We start from the raw sequence: 19,613 nt of genomic DNA, 5'->3' as shown, positions 1-19,613 counted from the left end.
AGGTAGATCTCCGAGTTTGAAGCCAGCCTGGTGTACACAGTAAGTTTCAGGGCAGCCAGGGCTACACAGAGAAACCTTGTCTCATAAAAACAAACAAACAAATAAACAAACACAAATGAACAAAATTATTGTTTTCTGACCTCAAATGTGTGCACGCTGTGTCACATGCCCATCCATAAACACAATAATAATAAAAAAGTTTTAAAGGAAAGGAAGGAAAAGAAATAAATTGCATTGTACTATATATCATACTGTATTCCCAAGCTTCCTTTGTGTGTGTTTATGTATGTATATGTGTGTATATACGTGTGTATTTTACATGTGTTTGCACAAGTCTGAGTTTCCATGGGTTCACATGGCTTCTGCACAGGTGCGCCTGTGTGTAGAAGCCAGAGGTTGACGTGGGGTGTCTGTTTTGATCGTTCTCCACCTTATGTATATTGAAACAAGTTTTCTCACTTAAGCCCAAAGCTTGCCAACTCAATGAGTCCAGCTAGCCCGCTTACCTGGGAGGTCCTGCCTCGTAAGAGCCAGGATCGGTTCTTGTGTTAATCTAAACCCAGGTCTTTGTCCAGCAAGCACTTCATCCTTGAGTCATCTTTCAGCCCCAACATCTTTCTTCCATAGTAATCAACGTGTACCATCTCATATGCTGGATTTACAAACTGTGACTTTTCTCTTTATAGTAGAAAGTAACCCTGTAGGCATTTAAAAATGTAATGTATCCCAAAAGTCCTGAAACAGTGTTAGACATACAGTAGGTGCTGAACAGAAGCTTAATGTTTTGTTTGGTTTGGTTTTTCAAGACAGGCTTTCAGTGTGTGTCCCAAACTGTCCTGGAACTCACGCTGTAGACCAAACTAGTCTTGAACTCACAGATATCCCCCTGCCTCTGCCTCCTGAGTGTTGGGATTAAAGGTGTGCACTACTACCATGAGGCTTTTGTTTTGTTTTTATTTGTTTTGTTTGAGAGAAGGGTCTCTTTAGATTGTCCAGTCCGGTCCTGAACTCCTAAGCTTGTGGGATCCTCCTACCCAAGCCTCTCAAATGCTTGGCTATAACTGTATAAGTACTACTGACATCATCGCCGCCAGGCAGCACTCACCATTTGACGATCTCTGTGGGGCTGAGCCTTCTCAAGGGCATCTAGCTCTTCTAAAATCTGTTGAGAAACTTCTCTTCAGGGGGAAAAGTACCCCCTTTTACAATCATCAAGACAAGATTGGACTGGAGAGATGGCTCAGTGGTTAAGAGCATGTGCTGCTCTTGGAGAAGATCCAGGTTTGGTTCCCAGCACCCACATGGTGGCTCACAACCTCCCTGAAACTCCAGTTCCAGGAAATCCAATGCCTCTTTGGACAACCTGCCATGCATGTGGTATAAATAGAGATGTGAAGATAAAACACTCATGTACATGATGAATAAAAATAACAGTAACTTCTTCAAGATGAAGCTGGAGTGTTGTAGTGTTGTGGGACACACCTTTAATCCCAGCATTTAGGAGGTTAAGAAGTGGCAGTTTAATCTCTGTGAGTTTGAGGCTAGCCTAGTAGTTACCAGGCCATACTCTGTGGGACTATGTCTTTTTTTTTTTTTTTTTTTTTTTTTTTTTTTTTTTTTTTTAAACAGGATTTCTCTGTATAGCCCTGGCTGGAACTCACTCTGTAGACCAGGCTGGGCCCAAGCTCACAGAAATCTACCTGCCTGTACCTCCTAAGTGCTGGAATTAAAGGTGTGCACCATCACCGCCACCCAGCTTGAGACCCTCTTCTAAAAAGAAAATTAAAATTAAAAAAGAATTTGGGAGGATCTCTGAGTTCGAGACCAGCCTGGCCTACAGAGTGAGTTCCAGGACAGCCAGGGCTACACAGAGAAACCCTGTCTCAAAAACCCAAACTAACTAAAAGCTGAACAGAAAATTGTAGAAGTTTTATCTCTGCACAGTGAGCATATGTATGAGGGAAGGAAACACACATCGGGCTAACTAGGGAGCCATGGACCTGTGATCATATCTTCCTTACCCTGACAGACTGTATCCCTGAGCCACGGCCAAAACAATCTTTTCCTCCCTTACACTGTTGTTATAGCTGTTATCTTCTCAGTAGGGAAAGGCATTTGGTGTGCAGGCCTGGTGATCTGGGTTGGATCCCTGGAAACTACATAAAGAAACAGCTACACGAAGTTGTCCTCTGACTTCCATGTGCATGCTGTGACATACATACATCTGCACCCCAGTGCACGTGTGCACACACAGAAAGAGAAGATGTCTTAAAAGATCAACATGAGACTTCAGGGACCAGAGGTGAAATGTTATGCTTTAAAAGTAATGTATTTGGGGGCTGGAGAGATGGCTCAACGGTTAAGAGCACTTCCTGCTCTTCCTAAAGGTCCTGAGTTCAATTCCCAGCAACCACAAGGTGGCTCATAACCATCTGTAATGGGCTCTGATTCCTCCTTCTGGTGTCTGAAGACAGCTACAGTGTATAGATAGATAGATAGATGGATAGATAGATAGATAGATAGATTATATATACATATGTATATATATATATATTATACATATTTTAAGTAATGTATTTGGTCAGGCATGCGGATGCATGCCTTTAATCTCAGCATTCAGGAGGTTCAGGTAGGTGGATCTCTTTGAATTTAAGGCCAGCCTGATCTACATTGTAAATTCCAGAGCAGCCAGGGCTCTGTAGAGAAACCTTGTCAAAAAAAAAAAAAAAAAAAAAAAAAAAAGGCATGTGTTTGGTGTCAGGTTGAAGACAGTGAACTTGTGATAGTCAGTCTTCATTGCCAACTTGAGTAGATTTAAAATTAACCAGAAACCATACTTCTGTTTGCAGCTGAGAGAGTTCAGGGAGGTTAGATTTTTGGAGGACACATCCGACCTGGATGTAGATGGCTTCGCCCTGTGGGCTGGGATTCTGGACTGAATTTTTTAAATGAAGAAAACCATTTGAGCAGCTGGGCGGTGGTGGCGCATGCCTTTAATCCTAGCACTTGGGAGGCAGAGGCAGGCGGATTTCTGAGTTCGAGGCCAGCCTGGTCCACAGAGTGAGTTCCAGGACAGCCCAGTTCTACACAGAAAGAATCCTGTCTCGAAAAACAAAAAAACAAACAACAAAAAAAGAAAACCAGTTGAGCATTCACATCCATTTTTGTTGGCCTCCTGAGTGGGTGGATACAGGGAACCAGCCTTGCTGTCACAATGGACTCTGTTCTGTCGCTTCAACCATGAAGCAGAATGCACCTTTTCTCCCTTAATCTGTTTCTCGTGAGGCATGTGGTCACAGCAAGGAGAAAGCATCCAGTGCATGCACGGATCAAAGCTTTGAGAACAGGCATCTGCTGACAGTTTTTTTTGTTTTTTGTTTTTTTTTTGTTTTTTTTTTTTTTTTTTTTTTTTTTTTTTTTTTTTTTTTTTTTATAATACTCTGTGGTGGTCTTGCTGGATCCCAGCGCCTTGTCACAGATCTACATGCCAACTCTTCTTTTCCTGAGACAGTCTCACTTTGTAGCCCTGGCTGTCCTTAAACTGCAGATTCTCCTGCCTACGCTTCCAAAATGCTGCGATTACAAGCATGTACCACCATGCCAGCTAGCAGTTTCTTACAAAGCAAAGCATAGTATGTTCTGGCTGGATTACCTAGCCCACAAGTGGTGGTAATGCTGACAGTGGGTTTATGCCTTCCACTTCCTGTGGTTCTCTATCTCCCAAGAAGGAGGATAAAGCAGGGATGTCCCCTGGTGATCATTGAGTCCCTTTCCAAAGAAGAAAAGTTCTGCTGGTGTAGGCATTTGTGTTCTTCCTAAAGACTATTTATAAGGTTAAGCTAATGATCTGTGGCCATTATGCTACCTTAATAGAAATTCTAGAATTACAGGTTAAGAGTGCAGCTCTGGCCGGGCGGTGGTGGCTCACGCCTTTAATCCCAGCACTTGGGAGGCAGAGGCAGGTGGATTTCTGAGTTCGAGGCCAGCCTGGTCTACAGAGTGAGTTCCAGCACAGCCAGGGCTACACAGAGAAACCCTGTCTCGAAAAACAAACAAACAAACAAACAAACAAAAGAGTGTAGCTCTGTAGATTAGTGCTTGCCTACTGTGTACAAGGCCATGGATTCCACCTCCAACACAAACAAAACAAAAAGTTTCCACCCAAATTGTGGACTGACTCTCTCTCTCTCTCTCTCTCTCTCTCTCTCTCTCTCTCTCTCTCTCTCACACACACACACACACACACACACACACATACACACAGACATAATTTTTTGCAATCTACTTTAATAAGCATTCAACCTCTCCTCTTACCCATCACTCACCAGAGGTGGAAGTTATTAAGATATGGGAGAAGTGGACCTGTTTAGCAATAGCTCTTTGCAGGGTGAGCTTGATCTTCTTGGGCATCAGTTTAGTCCTGTGGCAAACACCAAACATGACTCAGCAGCTGCAGACCAGTCCTCTAGGCAGGCAGACACCACACACAAACCAGCAGCTGTAGTTCAATCTGGAAGAAGCCAAAAGGCTTGCCAACCAGCCTGAAGCTAGGCCACAGAAGCAGCTGGCAGGAACCACATGAGTAGTTCTTTGGCGAGTTTCTCTTGTCTTTACCACAAGTTGAGTTCAACAACGCTATGTGCCACGGACCACCCCAGTTGGGTATGGGAGTCCCTGGGATGAGAGTCCTCGAAAGCTAGGTGGGTAAGGATTTGGCAGTGACAAACAGAAATAAACACAGAGGCAGTTTGAATCTGAGTGTATTTTGCAGCTCTCAAGCAAGGATTCTTATACATAGAAAAGACAAATATTCAACAAATATCCTAGGAGATGTATACAGGAGAGCAATCAGCAAAGCACAAGACTTATCCAAGCATACCAACTCTACAAAGATATATTCAGTAAATCACAAAGAGAACAGGTAACATTATTATTATTGACACAATAAAAGTCATTCAAGTATTACAACTCTAAAAGGATGTAGTCAGTGGGGCAGTCACCCAGGGCTAGTGGCCGATCTCCAAGAGCAGGTTAATTAATCTTTATAATCAACTATTATTTAACCTGATTTTTTTAAAATAAATCTTCAATGCACAAATTTAAACTATTTTAATTCTTTTTATTTAAGGCTTTCTTTACCATATACCAAAGCCCTCCTCCGATGACACATGTGTAGCCATATGAAATTTTATTGTTAGTGACCCCATCTCAAGGGATGATTTCTTTTTTTTTTTTTTTTTTTTTTTTTTTGAGACAGGGTCTCTCTGTGTAGCCCTGGCTGTCCTGGAACTCACTCTGTAGACCGGGCTGGCCTCAAACTCAGAAATCGGCCTGCCTCTGCCTCCCCAAGTGCTGGGATTAAAGGTGTGCGCCACCACTGCCTGGCTCAAGGGATGATTTCTTACCCATTTTCTTTGCTTAAGAGCTTGGCGTAGGCTATCAGGAACATGTTGTAAATAAGAAAAGGAAGAAGAGAAACTAAAACGGGTAGGTTGCCATGAGAGCAACGGCTCAAAGTTTTGTTCCCTGGCAAGAGTTCCACAACTAGTTCCAGGATGCCTCCTTCTTGTGAAGTTTTTGCCTCGGTCTGTGGAACTTGTCACACAGATTCTACTGGGGTTGCTGTGGCAGCTATGTAAGGTGAACCAATACATGCCTATCATTAGCAAAGACTAGCGAGGCAGAGCAAACCAGCCAAAGCTCAGTGCTTGTCTCCCACTGTCTGTGAGGTCATATTATACTCCTCCATTATGTGTCCTTCTACGTGTATTAGTGGGAACAAACATCCCATACAGAAGAATTCCATGTAGGTGTTCTCTTTTCATGGAGTTAAGAAATAGCCATCTCTCATTTTTTTTGTTTCATTTTTACTTTACCCTATTTTGTTTTGTTTTTTTTTTAAAGATTTCTTTTTATTATTTATTCCTGTCTATGTATGTATACATGTGAATGTAGTACCTGCAGAGGCCAGAAGGGGACATTAAATACCACTGGTGGTTTGTTAGCTGCTTTGTGGGTGCTGAAAATTAAATTGGATTCTCTGAAGTGGGAGGTGAGGAGTCAAGGGTGGGGGTAGAGTGGCACATGCCTTTAATATCAGCACTCGGGATGCAGAAGCAGGTGGATCTCTGAGTTTGAGGCCAGTTTAGTCTGCAGAGTGAGTTCCAGGGTAGCCAGGACAAAGAAACCCTGTCTTGGGAGAGAAATAAATTACTTAAAAAAACAAACAAACAAACAAACAAACAAAACAAAACAAAAAACACCTTAAAATCTGTCAATCTCTAGGGCATCTGGTATCAAAGACAGAAAGTGTAAGCTAGTAACGCTGGATGTTAAGCACCCAGGGGGACTTAGTGAAAGATAGAAGCAGGGGCTTCCACCTGCAGAGTTTTTCTGGTTCAGGGCCTTTCCAGCGGAACTAGATGTATTTCTAAATTCCTAGGCACTGCTGCTGCTATAGTGACCATACTTTTGAGAACCACAGGCTTTAAGCTCAGGATGTAAAAGTGTGGTGTCATCCTGCCACCCAGTATGGCAGCAAGCTGGAAATCTTAAGCACTCCACATGCTGAAGCAGGAGGATTTTGAGTTTGAGCCTCCTAAGGGCTACACACAGCAAGGTTGTCTGACAAACAACATATGGCTCAGATCTGGCCCCCAAGGCTGTTAGTCTGGAAAGACTAGTGAAGTAGGGAAATTAACTGCTAAGAACAATAGTTATGTTTTTGAGGTAATTTTTTAAAAATAGTTATGTTTGAGGAACAAAGTAGAATGAGGCTGAATATGGATAATTTGAAAAATCCACCAGAAGATGCTCAACGTGAATCCTGACCTGAACATCACCGAAGAAAGTGGCAGGGACCTCCAGGAAATGGGAAGAGTTCTGTCAACTCCAGACTTTACAATAATTTACTGAGTGTGTAACACTCCTTTGGAATATGTCCCACAGATATTATCTCATTTTACAAGGGGTTTCTAAGAAGATAAGTAACTTGCCGACGGTCATCCAGATAGCAGGAAGATGGAAATCAGAATTAAGAGCTAAGCAGGGTATTTGACTGTTACTCAGGTGAGCCAGCCCTCTGCTTCTTCCTGCCGCCCAGAAGACGCCACCTAACCCCCCTACCTTCTTTCTCCAAGCTTTCTCTCTAACCTCTTTTCCAGTTTGTTTCCCACGGGCTCTTTTATAATTATCCATTGAAATGAAACAAGGACAAGAAACAAGTCTGCTCTCTGTAAGCTCTCGCTGGAGAGGAGATGGAAATCCTTGTCTTGACCTGCCCGGCCTCCTCTAGGTCATTGTGACGATCAAGAGCTTAATAAGATCAAGTTTTGTTCCCTGGCTGGCCTTCAGGCCTCCCTCCCTCGGCGGGCGCCCGCAGCTGGCCACACCCTGGTACTAGACCCTACAAACACTTTACTCGGCCTTAGGGGATGGGTGCTGTCCAGCAGGTGTGTCCCGTCTCCGTAGCGGGCAGGACCGCAGTTTCCGGACTGTCCTGGCACCCGAACAGCGCTAGGCGTGGCTGTGGTCAGGCAAACGCCAGAGACGACCTGGGCTAGATAGAGGACGATCGCAGGGAGCGCGCCACCCACAGGAGGAGTTGCCCAATCCTCCGAGCTCAACCTCTGCATCCCGGCCCAACCCAGTTCCTGGACAGTGATTAAAAACAAAACAAACAAAAAAAAAGCAAAAAAAAACAAAAAACAAACAAAAAAAACACAAAAAAACAAAAAAAACAACCAAACAAAAACCCCAACCCTCCCCGCTTCCGGCACCCTCCCAGTTCTAGGCCTTGGAGCCGAGGCTAGGAGAGTTAACCCAACCGGTTCTAGTTGATGCCGAGGGCACGGCCGCTGGCAGCGCCTCCCATTGGCTGCGGAGCCGGCTTTGCGCTGATTGGCTGAGGCGCTCGGCTGCAGCTCTTGGAGAGTCCCCATTGGCGCTGCGTTCCAGGGACCGGAGAGTGGCGGCCCGGCCTCCGCAGACTACCTCGGGTAAAGGTGCTCCAGCTCCCGTAGCTACCTTGCCACGCTTCTCTTTAGCCGGAATCCTAACTTACTTCACGACCCTCTTCTTGCTGTTGCTGAGCCGCCTTCGGGTTTTTCCTCTGAGTCTTTTCCTGTCGTTGCTTTTCTTTTTCCTGCTTCTTCAGCTACCATTCGCAACTCCGCGTTTTCCTAAGATACTCTCTGGTCCCCCTAGCCTGTCATCCTAGGCATCCCCACCTGTCAGCTTCTAACTTCTGCTCCTCCCTGATCTCCATTCCCTTGGTCAACAGGGCCTTATTGCCATACTCTACTACACTCCTCTTTCCCTTTTGCCACCCTCTTACCCTCAAATTCCCTCTTGACTTCTTGACATTTGACCCTGACACTTTAGGTCTCTAAAGTTCTACCTGTTGCAGCCTGGGCTTCAAAAAGCTAGGTGTTGTCCTGATATCCATCCCTGCTTTCTGAACCTGTTTCTACCTTTACCATGGACTTCTTGATGAGTGGTGTGGCAGCCTGCGGGGCCTGTGTGTTCACCAATCCCCTGGAGGTTGTGAAGACAAGAATGCAATTGCAGGGAGAACTGCAGGCCCCAGGCACCTACCAGCGCCATTACCGAAATGTCTTCCACGCCTTCTTCACCATTGGCAAGGTGGATGGCCTAGCTGCCCTGCAGAAGGGCCTAGGCCCCGCGCTCTTGTACCAGTTCCTGATGAATGGCATCCGACTGGGCACCTACGGGCTGGCAGAGTCTCAGGGTTATCTTCGCACTAATGAAGGCATCCACAGTCCTGTCCGCAGCGCCGCAGCTGGAGCCCTTGCTGGGGTCATGGGAGCTTATCTGGGAAGCCCAATCTACATGGTAAGAAAGAGGGGTCTGGTCTGGGGCCTTCAGAAAAGACCTTTGGCAGAGGGTGGGAGCCTGCCCTTTACAAGGGCATTGGTGACAGGGTGCTGTGCCCCATAAGCAGAAAAGGGCACAGGCAAGTGCTGGCAAGCTGCAGGGCAATCTACCTTATACACAGCCACCCAACAGACTCTGCAATGTGTTGATGAAGATTACAGACTTGGCTTCTGGAGAATTCCTTTGAGTTGGGGTGTCATTTGTTTGTTGAGGCAGGGTCTTCCTATATTGTAGTATCAAAACTTTCTCTGTAGCACAGCCTGGCTTCTAACTACAGTCCAGCCGGGCCTTCTCAGTGCTTCAGTTAACAGGTATGCATCCTAGTAGCCTACAACTGAACTTTGACTCAAACTTCCTGCAACTCAAACCCTGGCTTTGAAAAGTAGTCATTGTTGCCACTGCTATAAGACAGGAATAATTATAGACTTTTGTGAGGGAGACACATGACATGTCCATGTGAAGGGTTCCTATAGATCCTGGCAGATCAGATCAGATGGTAGGCGTTTGACAATCTCTCTCTCTCTCTCTCCCCTCCCCCTCTCCCTCTCCCTCTCCATCTCTCCCTCCCTCCCTCCCTCCCTCCCTCTCTCTCCTTGCTGGCTTGAAGCTCTTGATCCTCCTTGCCTCTGCCACCCAGGTGCTTTGATTACAAACATGTGCCACCATGCCCAGGGTAGCTTTTACTGTCTTATTACTGAGGCTGACTTTGTGTAGAAGGATGAGAAACCTGGGAAACATGCATCACCCTGTGTAGGTCAGGAAAGTCCTAGGCATCACAGAATCACACTCTCACAGTTTACTCTTGCGAGTTATCAGATAGGGGTGAAGGATTGGGAGCCTGAGATCCAGAGATGGTAAGTGTTCTGCTCAAGGTCACACAGCTGCTCATTACTGGGACTAGGCCAGGCTTAGTGTGCTAAGGAAGTGAGATGATCTACAGGACAGTCAACTTGTCTCACTCCTAGTGTATGAGATTTGAGGACAAAGGCATCTTCAAATATCAGCTGAATCGGTCCATGCCCCTTTGGGTGGTCTGACAGGGAGGCTGGTGGAGGCGGCAGCTGGAGATCTGATCTGGAATGGGAGTTGGCATAAGAGGCTGGGCATCCAGGACTTGCCTAACATGAAGTCTTAGGAAATATTACCATCCTCCGACCTCCACTCCCCACCCCCAGCCCCAAGGGAAGTAGGATGTGGAAGGGGCGGGGTAGCTTGCAGTCCTAGGAGGTCTGTGCCCTGGGACTGCAGCCAAGGGACAGAAAGCCTTAGACCAATTTGTTAAGTGGGAAAAACAGTAATTACCAGATTAAAAGAATATATTCATTGCTTAATACCCTAGAGGAAGTGTGAGGGCTTTGGGTGTTTTGGTCTCCATGGTGGGAAGGTGACCCCTGGGACACAAGCTGTGATACTTTCTTGTCTCCAGGTGAAGACACACCTACAGGCACAGGCAGCCTCTGAAATTGCTGTAGGGCACCAGTATAAGCATCAGGTGAGGGTTCCCCAAACCACTGGAGCACCCAGCCATCTCCCATTTTCTCCCAACTTTCTGCCTATACCTGGCAGTTCCAACTCCAGCCACTGCTTTGCCCAACCTCATCAAGCCCTGCTTGTCAGACCCTGGAGCCCATCCTGACCCTCATATCCCTTGTGCCTCAATTCTCCTGCACCTGTTCCCCCCAACCCCCCTTCTCTCGACCTGCAGAGGTCCTCACTTGCATACCTCCAGCCTGAACTCTGGGTTGGTGAGTATCAGCAGGGGGCACCTGTTCTGGCTCTAAGCCTATAGGGGACTTGCTGTCTGGACAACAGGTGCATGACACTTGTCAGTGTTAGCAGGAAGCAGTCTCTGATGCTGGGGTGACTGAACCCCAACCACATGGTCTTCCCCCCCCCAGGGCATGTTTCAGGCACTAACCGAGATTGGCCAGAAACATGGTCTAGTGGGGTTGTGGCGTGGGGCCGTGGGCGGCCTGCCCAGAGTTGTCATCGGCTCCTCCACCCAGCTGTGCACCTTCTCATCTACCAAGGACCTCTTGAGCCAGTGGGAGGTACTTCCTGGGAATGGGTGGGGCCATCCCTGGAATGGGAAACATGGGTGGAAAAAAAGGGAGGTGGGCCCTGGTTCAAAAGTGAGGGAGCTGCAGGACTTGAGGATCAATGATTCCTTAGACAGGATTCTGTCATCTACTAGGAGGGTACCTAAGCTCTCTGGACACTCCTTCAGTTATCACTGTGTTATCTCTGGTGGTATGGAAGCTCCCAGAATTACCAGTTGTGTTTAGGACAGGCCCTGCCCTAAAGTTAAATAACTGTGTAGTTGATAAAAACCTTTCTCTTATAGATCTTTCCTCCCCAGAGCTGGAAGGTAGCTCTGGCGGCTGCCATGGTGAGTGGTGTGGCAGTAGTCCTGGCCATGACACCCTTTGATGTAGCCAGCACAAGGCTTTATAATCAACCCACTGATACTCAAGGCAAGGTAAGGAAGTACTGTAGGCTTCAGGCTGAAAAGGAAAGCTGGGGGTGGATAGCAGATCCTCAGATGCTGCCTAGAGAGGTGTCTGACCCTGGTGGGCTCTGACATGCTCCCTCTGTGCTCTCCCTTCCTCTCTGACATGCTCCAGGGCCTCATGTACCGGGGGATCCTGGACGCTCTGCTGCAGACAGCTCGGACAGAGGGCTTCTTTGGCATGTACAAGGGTATAGGTGCTTCCTATTTTCGCCTCGGCCCCCACACTATCCTCTCCCTCTTCTTCTGGGATCAGCTGCGCTCCTTGTACAACACATATGCTAAATAACCGTCACTCTCTTGTACTCCAAATCAACACTCCTTGGGCACTTTTGCCTCTACTACTTCCTATCTTAGTGACTACCGAATGATTGACTTTTCAATGCACCTACAGGGGACAGCCATGCCCACTCCTCTGTTCTCCTAGGGTTGAGTCACTGAGTGGGTCTTGCTTTAAATTTCCCCACAAGTCCCCTGATATATTTCATACCCACCTCAGGGTTGAGTCAGTCACTCCAAAGTGTATTTCTACTGCCATTCTTGGGTTCCCCTCCCCTGCTCCTGTGCACGGCTTTAAACTCCCCCTTCGAAGACCAAAGGGAACTGAGGAGACCCAGGTGTCCTCTTAGATTCAAAGCCACAGAAATTATGTTCTTCATAAAGCAAGTTTATTTCTGCAGAGGAGGTGTCTTATGTTTACATCCAGGGAAGAAGCAGAAAGAAACTCCCCCTCTCAGAACTGGGTCCCTGAGTCCCCAGCAGCATGTTGTGTTGCAACCATCTTTACTGGGGACCAAAGAGGTTGGGATCATGAAGAGTCAAACTAGTTACCAGCTGTTCAAAGTTACCCAGGCTCCAAGGTGGACATGACAACAGATTTTCAGGGCCAAGAGACCTGCTGTGACACCTTAGGGTAAGGGAATAGAGGGAGAAGGAAAATGGTCCAGCTTGAGGTTTGCAAGAGCACACTTCCTATTCCCCAGAAGACCTGGAATCCCTGACCACCCCCCCACCCCCCCAAGCCTGTGGCCTATTTCTGCTTCCTTGAAGGAGTTTGACCCACCCAGCTTAATTGTCCTGGGGACCCAATTTCGAGCTTCCCACCCGCTCCTTCGTCCTTACGGGGGCTGATTGAAGGTGAGCAAAAGATCAGTCTGATACTGGGGCAGCCGAAGCAAGGCCTGATGCAGTGTGACATCCTTTGCTACCTAAAGGGATCAGAATCAGCATGCTTACCAGGATACCTGGAGTTATCCCTCCCCAACTCCGGGGCATCCAATTCGCCGTGGCCCTCACCTGCTGGTTTTCTTTAGCTACCTGCTGCTTGCCAGAAAGGAACCAGGCATCTTGACAGCAGCCTCTCAGGGATAAGTTCTCCAAACAGAGAGGCTGCACAGATAGCACGTGCACAGCCCTAGCCCCCTGCACCCCGCCAACGTCCTCAAAATGGTACCTGGCGTGGGAGGAACAGGGGTAGGGAGGGGCATCTCTGAATAACCCAGCCCCACCCTCGAGCCTGGTCTGCTATTGCCCTTGGAGTTTTTGTCCGGACTAACCGTCCAGCCACAGGCCCCGCCCACTTCCTCGGCTCCCGGCCTCCCGTTGGCTAGCTTTCTCACCGCGCAGCCGCTTCGCCCTGCACGTGGGCCTGCAGCTCCAGAAGTTCTATGATCAGACTCTGGTCGGTCACAGGATGGCAGAAAACTTCTTGGTTGTCTGGCACCGGTCGGAGGTCACTGGATAAGGACAGGGACACTCTTCGTCTCTGGCTTTTTCCTGTAACCCACCCTACCGGCCCTCCGGGGCGGCTGGCTTTCTCACCTCACATCAATGGCCCCTGTGGGGAGGATGGCGGAGAAGGCGCCTCCGAACAGTGGACAGTTTCTGGTGGGCTCCATAGATCTAGTACTTGAGCCTGGACATTAGCGAGGTTTTAAAGAAACCTACATGGGCCTTCCAGGCATCATTTCCCCTGGTGTTCCCGGAGCAGCCACTACTTCCCGTCCTATTAAGCTCTTGGACCTTTAAGATCTGGTCACGCCCTGCGAGCACGCTGACCAATCGGCGCCCGCGCTTCGGGGGCGGGGCTATTGGGGGCTGGTCTCTGTAACCCAGCTCTTTGGAAGGAACCCAGGCTGGAGTCTGGGGTCTGGTCTGCAGTCTCACCTGGCTTTACGATTTGTGCCACTAGTGATGGGTTAATCCCTCGTGCCCACTTGCTCCTTTATTTTAAAGGAGTCGTGCCTTCTAACAATGTCACTTGAGACCGTCCTAAGGACAGTTGTTCAATTAAAGGGCCTGTCTAGGTGGCAGGTTGTGGGGCCACTTCACTCTAATGGACTGACAACCAGACCACTAATTCCAGGATCTATTCTGGGACTTAGGGAAACAACAGGCCCAGGTGTGGGTCTGGGTTAAGATTCGGACCTCAAACCTTGATACCTAACCCGAGGATTATGGTTCTAATCCCCTTAAATCTTCCCCTTGGGAGGGCAAGGGGACGCTCTCTCCCAGTACACCTGGACAGATTAAACTATTGCTTTTCCTTTACGGATTTTTAGAGTGTTCTTTTAAGTATTTGTTCAACTTTTATCCTTCCAGTTAATTTCTCCATTCATCCTTGATCTCTAGCACCTAGCAAAATGTTTAGCACATAATAGGCCTGGTGGTATATTGTTGCACTACTGAATAAATCTATTAGTGCCGATGCCTGGAAGCCACGAGGCCACCCATGCCCCCATGGATTTTACATAGCATCTACTTCCCAGCTGAGAACCCGGCAAACAGATTCTCATCTTGGCCAATGAACCCTCATAATTTACTGAGATGGAGACTAGGGTTACATGCCGGTTGATGCCTTAAATTGCAACTCATTTCCTTCGTGAGCCTGACTGTACAAAAGTACACCTTACCACTGTGTAAAAGGATCCGTGGAACTTGCTTTGAGTCTTAAAGTTTGATTTACAGAGCTCTTGAGGGCATCCTAGAGGTGTTCTAGCCAGGACATAGGTGGAGAAACTTAGAGACCACAGTGTGTACTCTAGGAAATGCAAATATGTGTGGGGGAGGGCAAGTAGGTGGAGTCAGGGAGTTGTGAAGATAGTAAGGATGGAGGATTTTGCTTGTTTACTTATTGTTTGCAGTGCTAGGGATTGAGCCCGGGGTCCTCTACCATTAGATCTCCCCTCTCCCCTCTCCCCCTCTCCCCTCCCCCTCCCCCTCCCCCTCCCTCCCCTGTAACTGAACCTTAGCCTTAGCCTCTTAAGTGCACTCAGTCTGTGCCCTGACCCCGTTTGGACTCCTTACTTCTCACTGTAGGCATCTGGCTTCTCTCTGAACTTTCCCTCATCTCTAAAGCACTGTTAGAAGTGAAATGTGTCCAAGTGTGGTGGCTCATGCCTTTAATCCTAGCACTGAAGAGGCAAAAGCAATCAGATCTGTAGTTTGAGACCAGCCTGTTCTACATAGTGAGCTGCAGGTCAGCCAGGGATATATATTGAGACCCGAAAGAAAGGAAGGAAAGAGAAGATGTGGGTGTGCTCGATCAGTCTGTTTCTGGGCTGGTATTGTAACTAGGTCTACTCTATAAGAGACAGGTGTGGCAGGCCCCCATGGGGTAGAAGGAGCCTGGTCATGGAGGTCTCTCTATGTAGACCTTTCTGCCTCTCCTCCCCACCAGAAGCAACAATAGCTCAAATAGCTTTGTACACAGTCAAGCAGATCAGAAGTCCTTGGGTAGGGACCTCCAAGGACAGAAATGCTATTAACAAGTTCATAACACTAAGTCCCAGGAATGGAGACCTATAATAAGTCAGAGAGAGGAGAAAGTTTCTTCAGCTTTCCCCTTTGGAGTTCCTGGTACACCTCATGTTCTGCAGTGGACTAGGGTATCCAGAGACCTCTGTCTTTCTCCAGTCTCTGAGTGCTTGGGATAGGAAGGTGGGGAGCAGAGATGTGCCAAGGTCCAGGGCCAGCTCTCTCCTTGGAGAGTGGGGTGGAAGGCCAGGTTGTCTCGGCAGATCTTTACATCTCTGCTGTTGGCTGACCATCCCTCCCTTGGTCTTCTGCTCTTCTCAATGCTGACACCCCAGGGTGTTCAAACTCAAACTCCCTAAGAAACTGGAGCTATCTGGGTCAGTTTGTTGCCATTTGATCTGAAAGGTCCTCCTGCTTGTATCTTCCCAAAACCAGAGTCCAGTGAAAACCTTGGCCCAGCCGCAGCTGGGGCAGGTGTCATGGGACAAATCTCAGATGGTACACATCTGTTCTTCTCACTGTGTGAGTGTCTCCAGCTCTCAGTCTGCTAGGGGACAGCAGACCTACAACTGGGACAGGTAGTTTGGTGCTCTGGGGGTGGTCCCTGCCTTTTGAAAGAACCAAAAGACAGACTTTGAGGGGCCTGGAGAAATGTCTCAACAGTTAAGAGCACATGTTACCCTTGTAGTGGACCTGGGTTCAATTCCCAGCACTTACATGGTGGCTCACAATCATCTGCAACTCTACTTCCAGGGTCAGTGTCCTCTTCTAACCTCCACAGGCACCAGATAGACTTGTGGTGAGCATCTGTGCAGGCTCATAAAATTAAATATGGGAAAAAAAAAAAAAAGACTGTCCCTCCGCCAGTGATGCAGCAAATCAGTGCCAAATATCGCTTTATGGAAGAGTTAAGGCAACATATTTCTTTGTTTTGTTTTTCGAGACAGGGTTTCTCTGTGTAGCCCTGGCTATCCTGGAATTCACTCTGTAGACCTGGCTGGCCTCGAACTCAGAAATTTTCCTGCCTCTGCTTCCCAAGTGCTGGGATTAAAGGTGTGTGCCACCACTGCCCGGCAAGGCAACACGTATTTCTTGTTCTCAGCAGCTTTCTGCCTTCAGTCCTACCATGAGTCTCTCTGAAATGTTGGTGAAGGTCATGAATACTTACTCAGAAAAATGTTTGTAAATTATGAAATAAAGTATGTAAGAACACAAGAGAAACTGGCTTGTTTTGTTTGTTTTTCATTATGTAGTCTTGGCTGGCCTGGAACTTGATATGTAGATCAGGCTGGCTTCAAACATAGAGATCTGTTTATCCTTGAATGTATGTGTACTCTGTGTGTGTGTGTGAGCCAGCCAGCCAGGTATGTGCAGGTGTCCTCAGAGGCCGGAAGGTATGGTTCCCCTGGGAGCTGGAGTCAGGAGCGGTTGTCATCTACCTGAGCGGGACGCTAGGATACATACTCAATGAGTCATCTCTCCAGCTTCATTGTGGTAGCGGTTTGCTTTTCAAGAATTTTTAAATTTCACTTGATGTGTATGAGGCTTTTATTTACAAGTGTGTATGTGTATCACCTGTATGTATGATCTGTATGTATTCTCAGAGGGAATCAGAACCCCTGAAACTGGAGTTACAGACCACCATGTGGGATGCTGTTGAACCAGGTTCTCTGCAGTATCAGTGGGTGCCATTGGTAGGCCATCTCTCCAGCCCCCTGGTTCTGGTTGAGACTGGGTCTTGCTATGTGGTCCAATCTGGCCTTGAATTTGAGGTAGTACTTACTTCTATCTCAGCCTTCCAAGTGCTGGAATTTCAGGCATGCCACCATGCTTCACTAAAAACAGAAGCATATTATTATCTTTTAAAAGAATTTATTTATTTTACCAGGCATAATGGTATACATCGTTAATCCCAGAACTCAGAAGGCAGAGGCAGGTGAATCTTTGAGTTGAAGACCAGCTGGTCTACAGAATGAGTTCCAGGATAGTCAGGGCTACATAGAGAGCCCCTGTCTCAAAAAACAAACAAACAAACAAACAAACAAACAGGAAAAAAGATTAATTTTATTTTATGAATGAGTATTTTGTGCATGCATATATAAGTGCACTGTATGCATTCCTAGTGCTGCCCTCTGGAACTGGAGTTACAGTTCTGAGCCGCCATGTGGGGGCTGGGAATTGAACTGGGTCCTCTGGAAGAGCAGCCAGTGCTCTTAATGGTTGAGCCATTTATTACACACACAGACACACACAGACACACAGACACAGACACACACACACACACAAATATATGATATTCATTTGCTTATTTGGTTTTGAGACAAGGTCTTACGAAGAGTATCCCAGATGGCCTTCCCTCAGGCTCCTGAAAGTGCTAGAATCATACTAAAGTAGAATAAAGCTTAAACACCCTCATCAAAATCCAGAGTGTTGGCCACTCAGCTGCAAGTTCCAGGGAGTGGTCCTGACCAAAGTTGATCTCTTACTATTTAATATTTAGTAAAGCCTGCTTCAAATCTGAAGAAAAAAAAATCAGTTTAATCAGGCTTGGAAGCTCACTTCTGTTACTCCAGCACTCAGGAGGCTGAGGCAGGAGGATCTTCAGCTCAAGGCCACGCTGGAGAGATGGCTCAGTGCTTTTGAATGTATAACTGCTTTTTCAGAGAACCTGAGTTTGATTCCTAGCACCCATCTCAGGCATTGACCAGTGACATCACTTGTAAGTCCAGTTCTAGAAGCTCCAACACTTTCTCCTAGACTCTGTGACACCTGTACACACATGTGTATCACACAGACACACTGTCTTAGCTAGGGTTTTACTGCTGTGAACAGACACCATGACCAATGCAAGTCTTATAAGGTACAACATGTAACTGAGGCTGGCTTACAGGTTCAGAGGTTCAGTCCATTATCATCAAGGTAGGAACATGATAGCATCCAGGCAGGCATGGTGCAGGAGGAGTTGAGAGTTCTACATCTTCATCTAAAGGCTGCTAGCAGAATACTGTCTTCCAGGCATTATAGCCCACACCCACAATGACACACCTACTCCAACAAGGCCACACCTCCTAATAGTGCCACTCCCTGGCCCAACATATACAAACCATCACACACACACACATAGATACATAACTAGAAAATAAACTAAGTAGCCAGGTGTAGTGGTGTATGTCTTCTAATTCTAGCATTCAGGAGGCAGAGGCAAGTAGATCTCCATGAGTTTGAGACCAGCCTGGTCTACAGGGTAAGTTCCAGGCTAGCCAAGGCTGTGTAGCAAGACTGTCACAAAACAACAGAACACAGTTATATTAGTTACTTTTCTATGGCTGAGATAAAACACTGACCAAGGAAACAAGAGATGTCTTTGGGTTTAGGACTCCAGAGGTTAGGGTTAATGATGGAGGTTCAGAAATAGCAGGTGGGTGGTTGGAGCCACAGCTGAGAGCTCTCGAGCCAAAAGTGGGAGACAAAGAAAGCTAATTAGAAATAGCCAGAGTCGCCTGGCAGTGGTGGCACTCACCTTTAATCCCTTGGGAGGCAGAGGTAGGCGGATTTCTGAGTTTGAGGCCAGCCTGGTCTACAGAGTGAGTTCCAGGACAGCCAGGGCTATACAGAGAAACCCTGTCTTGAAAAAACAAAAAACAAACAACAAAAAAGAAATAGCCAGAGTCTTTTGAGACTTCAAAGCATGCCCCCAGTGACACACTTTTTTTGACAAGGCCACACCTTCTAATCCTTCCCAGCCACCTTCTAGGAGCCAAGCATGCAAATACAAGATGCCCTGGGGGCCATTCTTATCAAACCACCCCCCAGATATATGAAACCAAAAGAGAACAAAAGGAAGATAAATATTTAGCTTAAAAAATTATTCTTATTTGTATGTATTCACGTGTGCCTGCCTATCTGTACGTATACCAGGTGTGTGCCTGGTGCCTGAGGAGGCCAACCGAGGACACCTGATCCCTTGAAGCTAGAATTACACATGGTCACCAGCTGCCATGTGGATCCTGGGAACCAAACCACGGTCCTCTACAAGAGCTCTTAGCATCTGAGTCACCTCTCCAGCCCCATGAAAACAAATGTTTTTTTTTTTTTTTTTAAAAAAAAAGGAAGTTCATGGTCCATGGCCATCTTTGGCTGCATAGTGACAGGGATGAGGGCACATCCCTGTGGAAGAGGACCTTATGTGCAACCTTTACCACTAGGCAGATAAGGATAAAGAAGGCAGATGGAGCAGACCTTTTCTTTCCCACTCTGTTTACATTGCCTTCAAAGCCAGCCTAAAAGGAAGGGAGGCATTTTCCCTGGCAGAGCCCTATTCAGATAATTTTATTTTCATTTCCTCCGAGCACTAGGTAAACATCATAGTTCATATTTTTTTTATGCAGGTGTGGTTAGTTAAGGCCTGTAGTTCCAGCACACTGGAAGTTGAGTTAGGATTGCCTCAAGTTTG

At 47.1% G+C, this 19,613-nt stretch overlaps 2 protein-coding genes across 5 annotated transcripts; one reads left to right on the top strand and one right to left on the bottom strand.

Annotated features, from left to right (window-relative positions):
- Positions 1-7,938: 7,938 nt before the first annotated feature.
- On the top strand, positions 7,939-12,083 carry Slc25a35 (solute carrier family 25 member 35). Of its 4 annotated transcripts, none has more exons than XM_076936559.1 (6): positions 7,957-8,003; positions 8,569-8,853; positions 10,322-10,387; positions 10,794-10,946; positions 11,240-11,374; positions 11,520-12,083. In XM_076936559.1, exons 2-6 carry the CDS (start codon positions 8,704-8,706, stop codon positions 11,691-11,693), a joined length of 678 nt encoding a protein of 225 aa, XP_076792674.1. In that variant the 5' UTR covers positions 7,957-8,003; positions 8,569-8,703; the 3' UTR covers positions 11,694-12,083. The 4 variants fall into 4 exon arrangements, with proteins under 4 accessions (XP_034361047.1, XP_034361046.1, XP_076792674.1 ...); XM_076936560.1 differs by having other exon boundaries at positions 7,980-7,997; XM_034505155.2 differs by having other exon boundaries at positions 7,941-8,853.
- On the bottom strand, positions 12,051-13,593 carry Rangrf (RAN guanine nucleotide release factor). The gene is made up of 5 exons (XM_034505157.2): positions 13,226-13,593; positions 13,024-13,140; positions 12,701-12,857; positions 12,527-12,612; positions 12,051-12,311 (listed from the first exon to the last, which is right to left on the bottom strand). Exons 1-5 carry the CDS (start codon positions 13,300-13,302, stop codon positions 12,188-12,190), a joined length of 561 nt encoding a protein of 186 aa, XP_034361048.1. The 5' UTR covers positions 13,303-13,593; the 3' UTR covers positions 12,051-12,187.
- Between the last annotated feature and the right edge of the window lie 6,020 nt (positions 13,594-19,613).

This window comes from Arvicanthis niloticus, chromosome 6 (assembly GCF_011762505.2).
Source record: "Arvicanthis niloticus isolate mArvNil1 chromosome 6, mArvNil1.pat.X, whole genome shotgun sequence".
Lineage (NCBI taxonomy): Eukaryota > Metazoa > Chordata > Mammalia > Rodentia > Muridae > Arvicanthis > Arvicanthis niloticus.
Note: the sequence above shows the minus strand (reverse complement) of the source record. Positions and strands in the feature narration are given on the sequence as shown.

Excerpts from the sequence above, each read along its gene's own strand:
- Rangrf (XM_034505157.2), bottom strand. The coding sequence starts at position 13,302 with ATGGAGCCCACCAGAAACTGTCCACTGTTCGGAGGCGCCTTCTCCGCC. Across the intron at positions 12,613-12,700 it reads TAGCTAAAGAAAACCAGCAG|GTAGCAAAGGATGTCACACT; the intron begins GTGAGGGCCACG and ends TGATCCCTTTAG. Across the intron at positions 12,312-12,526 it reads CTCACCTTCAATCAGCCCCC|GTGTCACAGCAGGTCTCTTG; the intron begins GTAAGGACGAAG and ends CCTTACCCTAAG.
- Slc25a35 (XM_034505155.2), top strand. The coding sequence starts at position 8,479 with ATGGACTTCTTGATGAGTGGTGTGGCAGCCTGCGGGGCCTGTGTGTTC. Across the intron at positions 8,854-10,321 it reads TGGGAAGCCCAATCTACATG|GTGAAGACACACCTACAGGC; the intron begins GTAAGAAAGAGG and ends TCTTGTCTCCAG. Across the intron at positions 10,388-10,793 it reads GGCACCAGTATAAGCATCAG|GGCATGTTTCAGGCACTAAC; the intron begins GTGAGGGTTCCC and ends TCCCCCCCCCAG.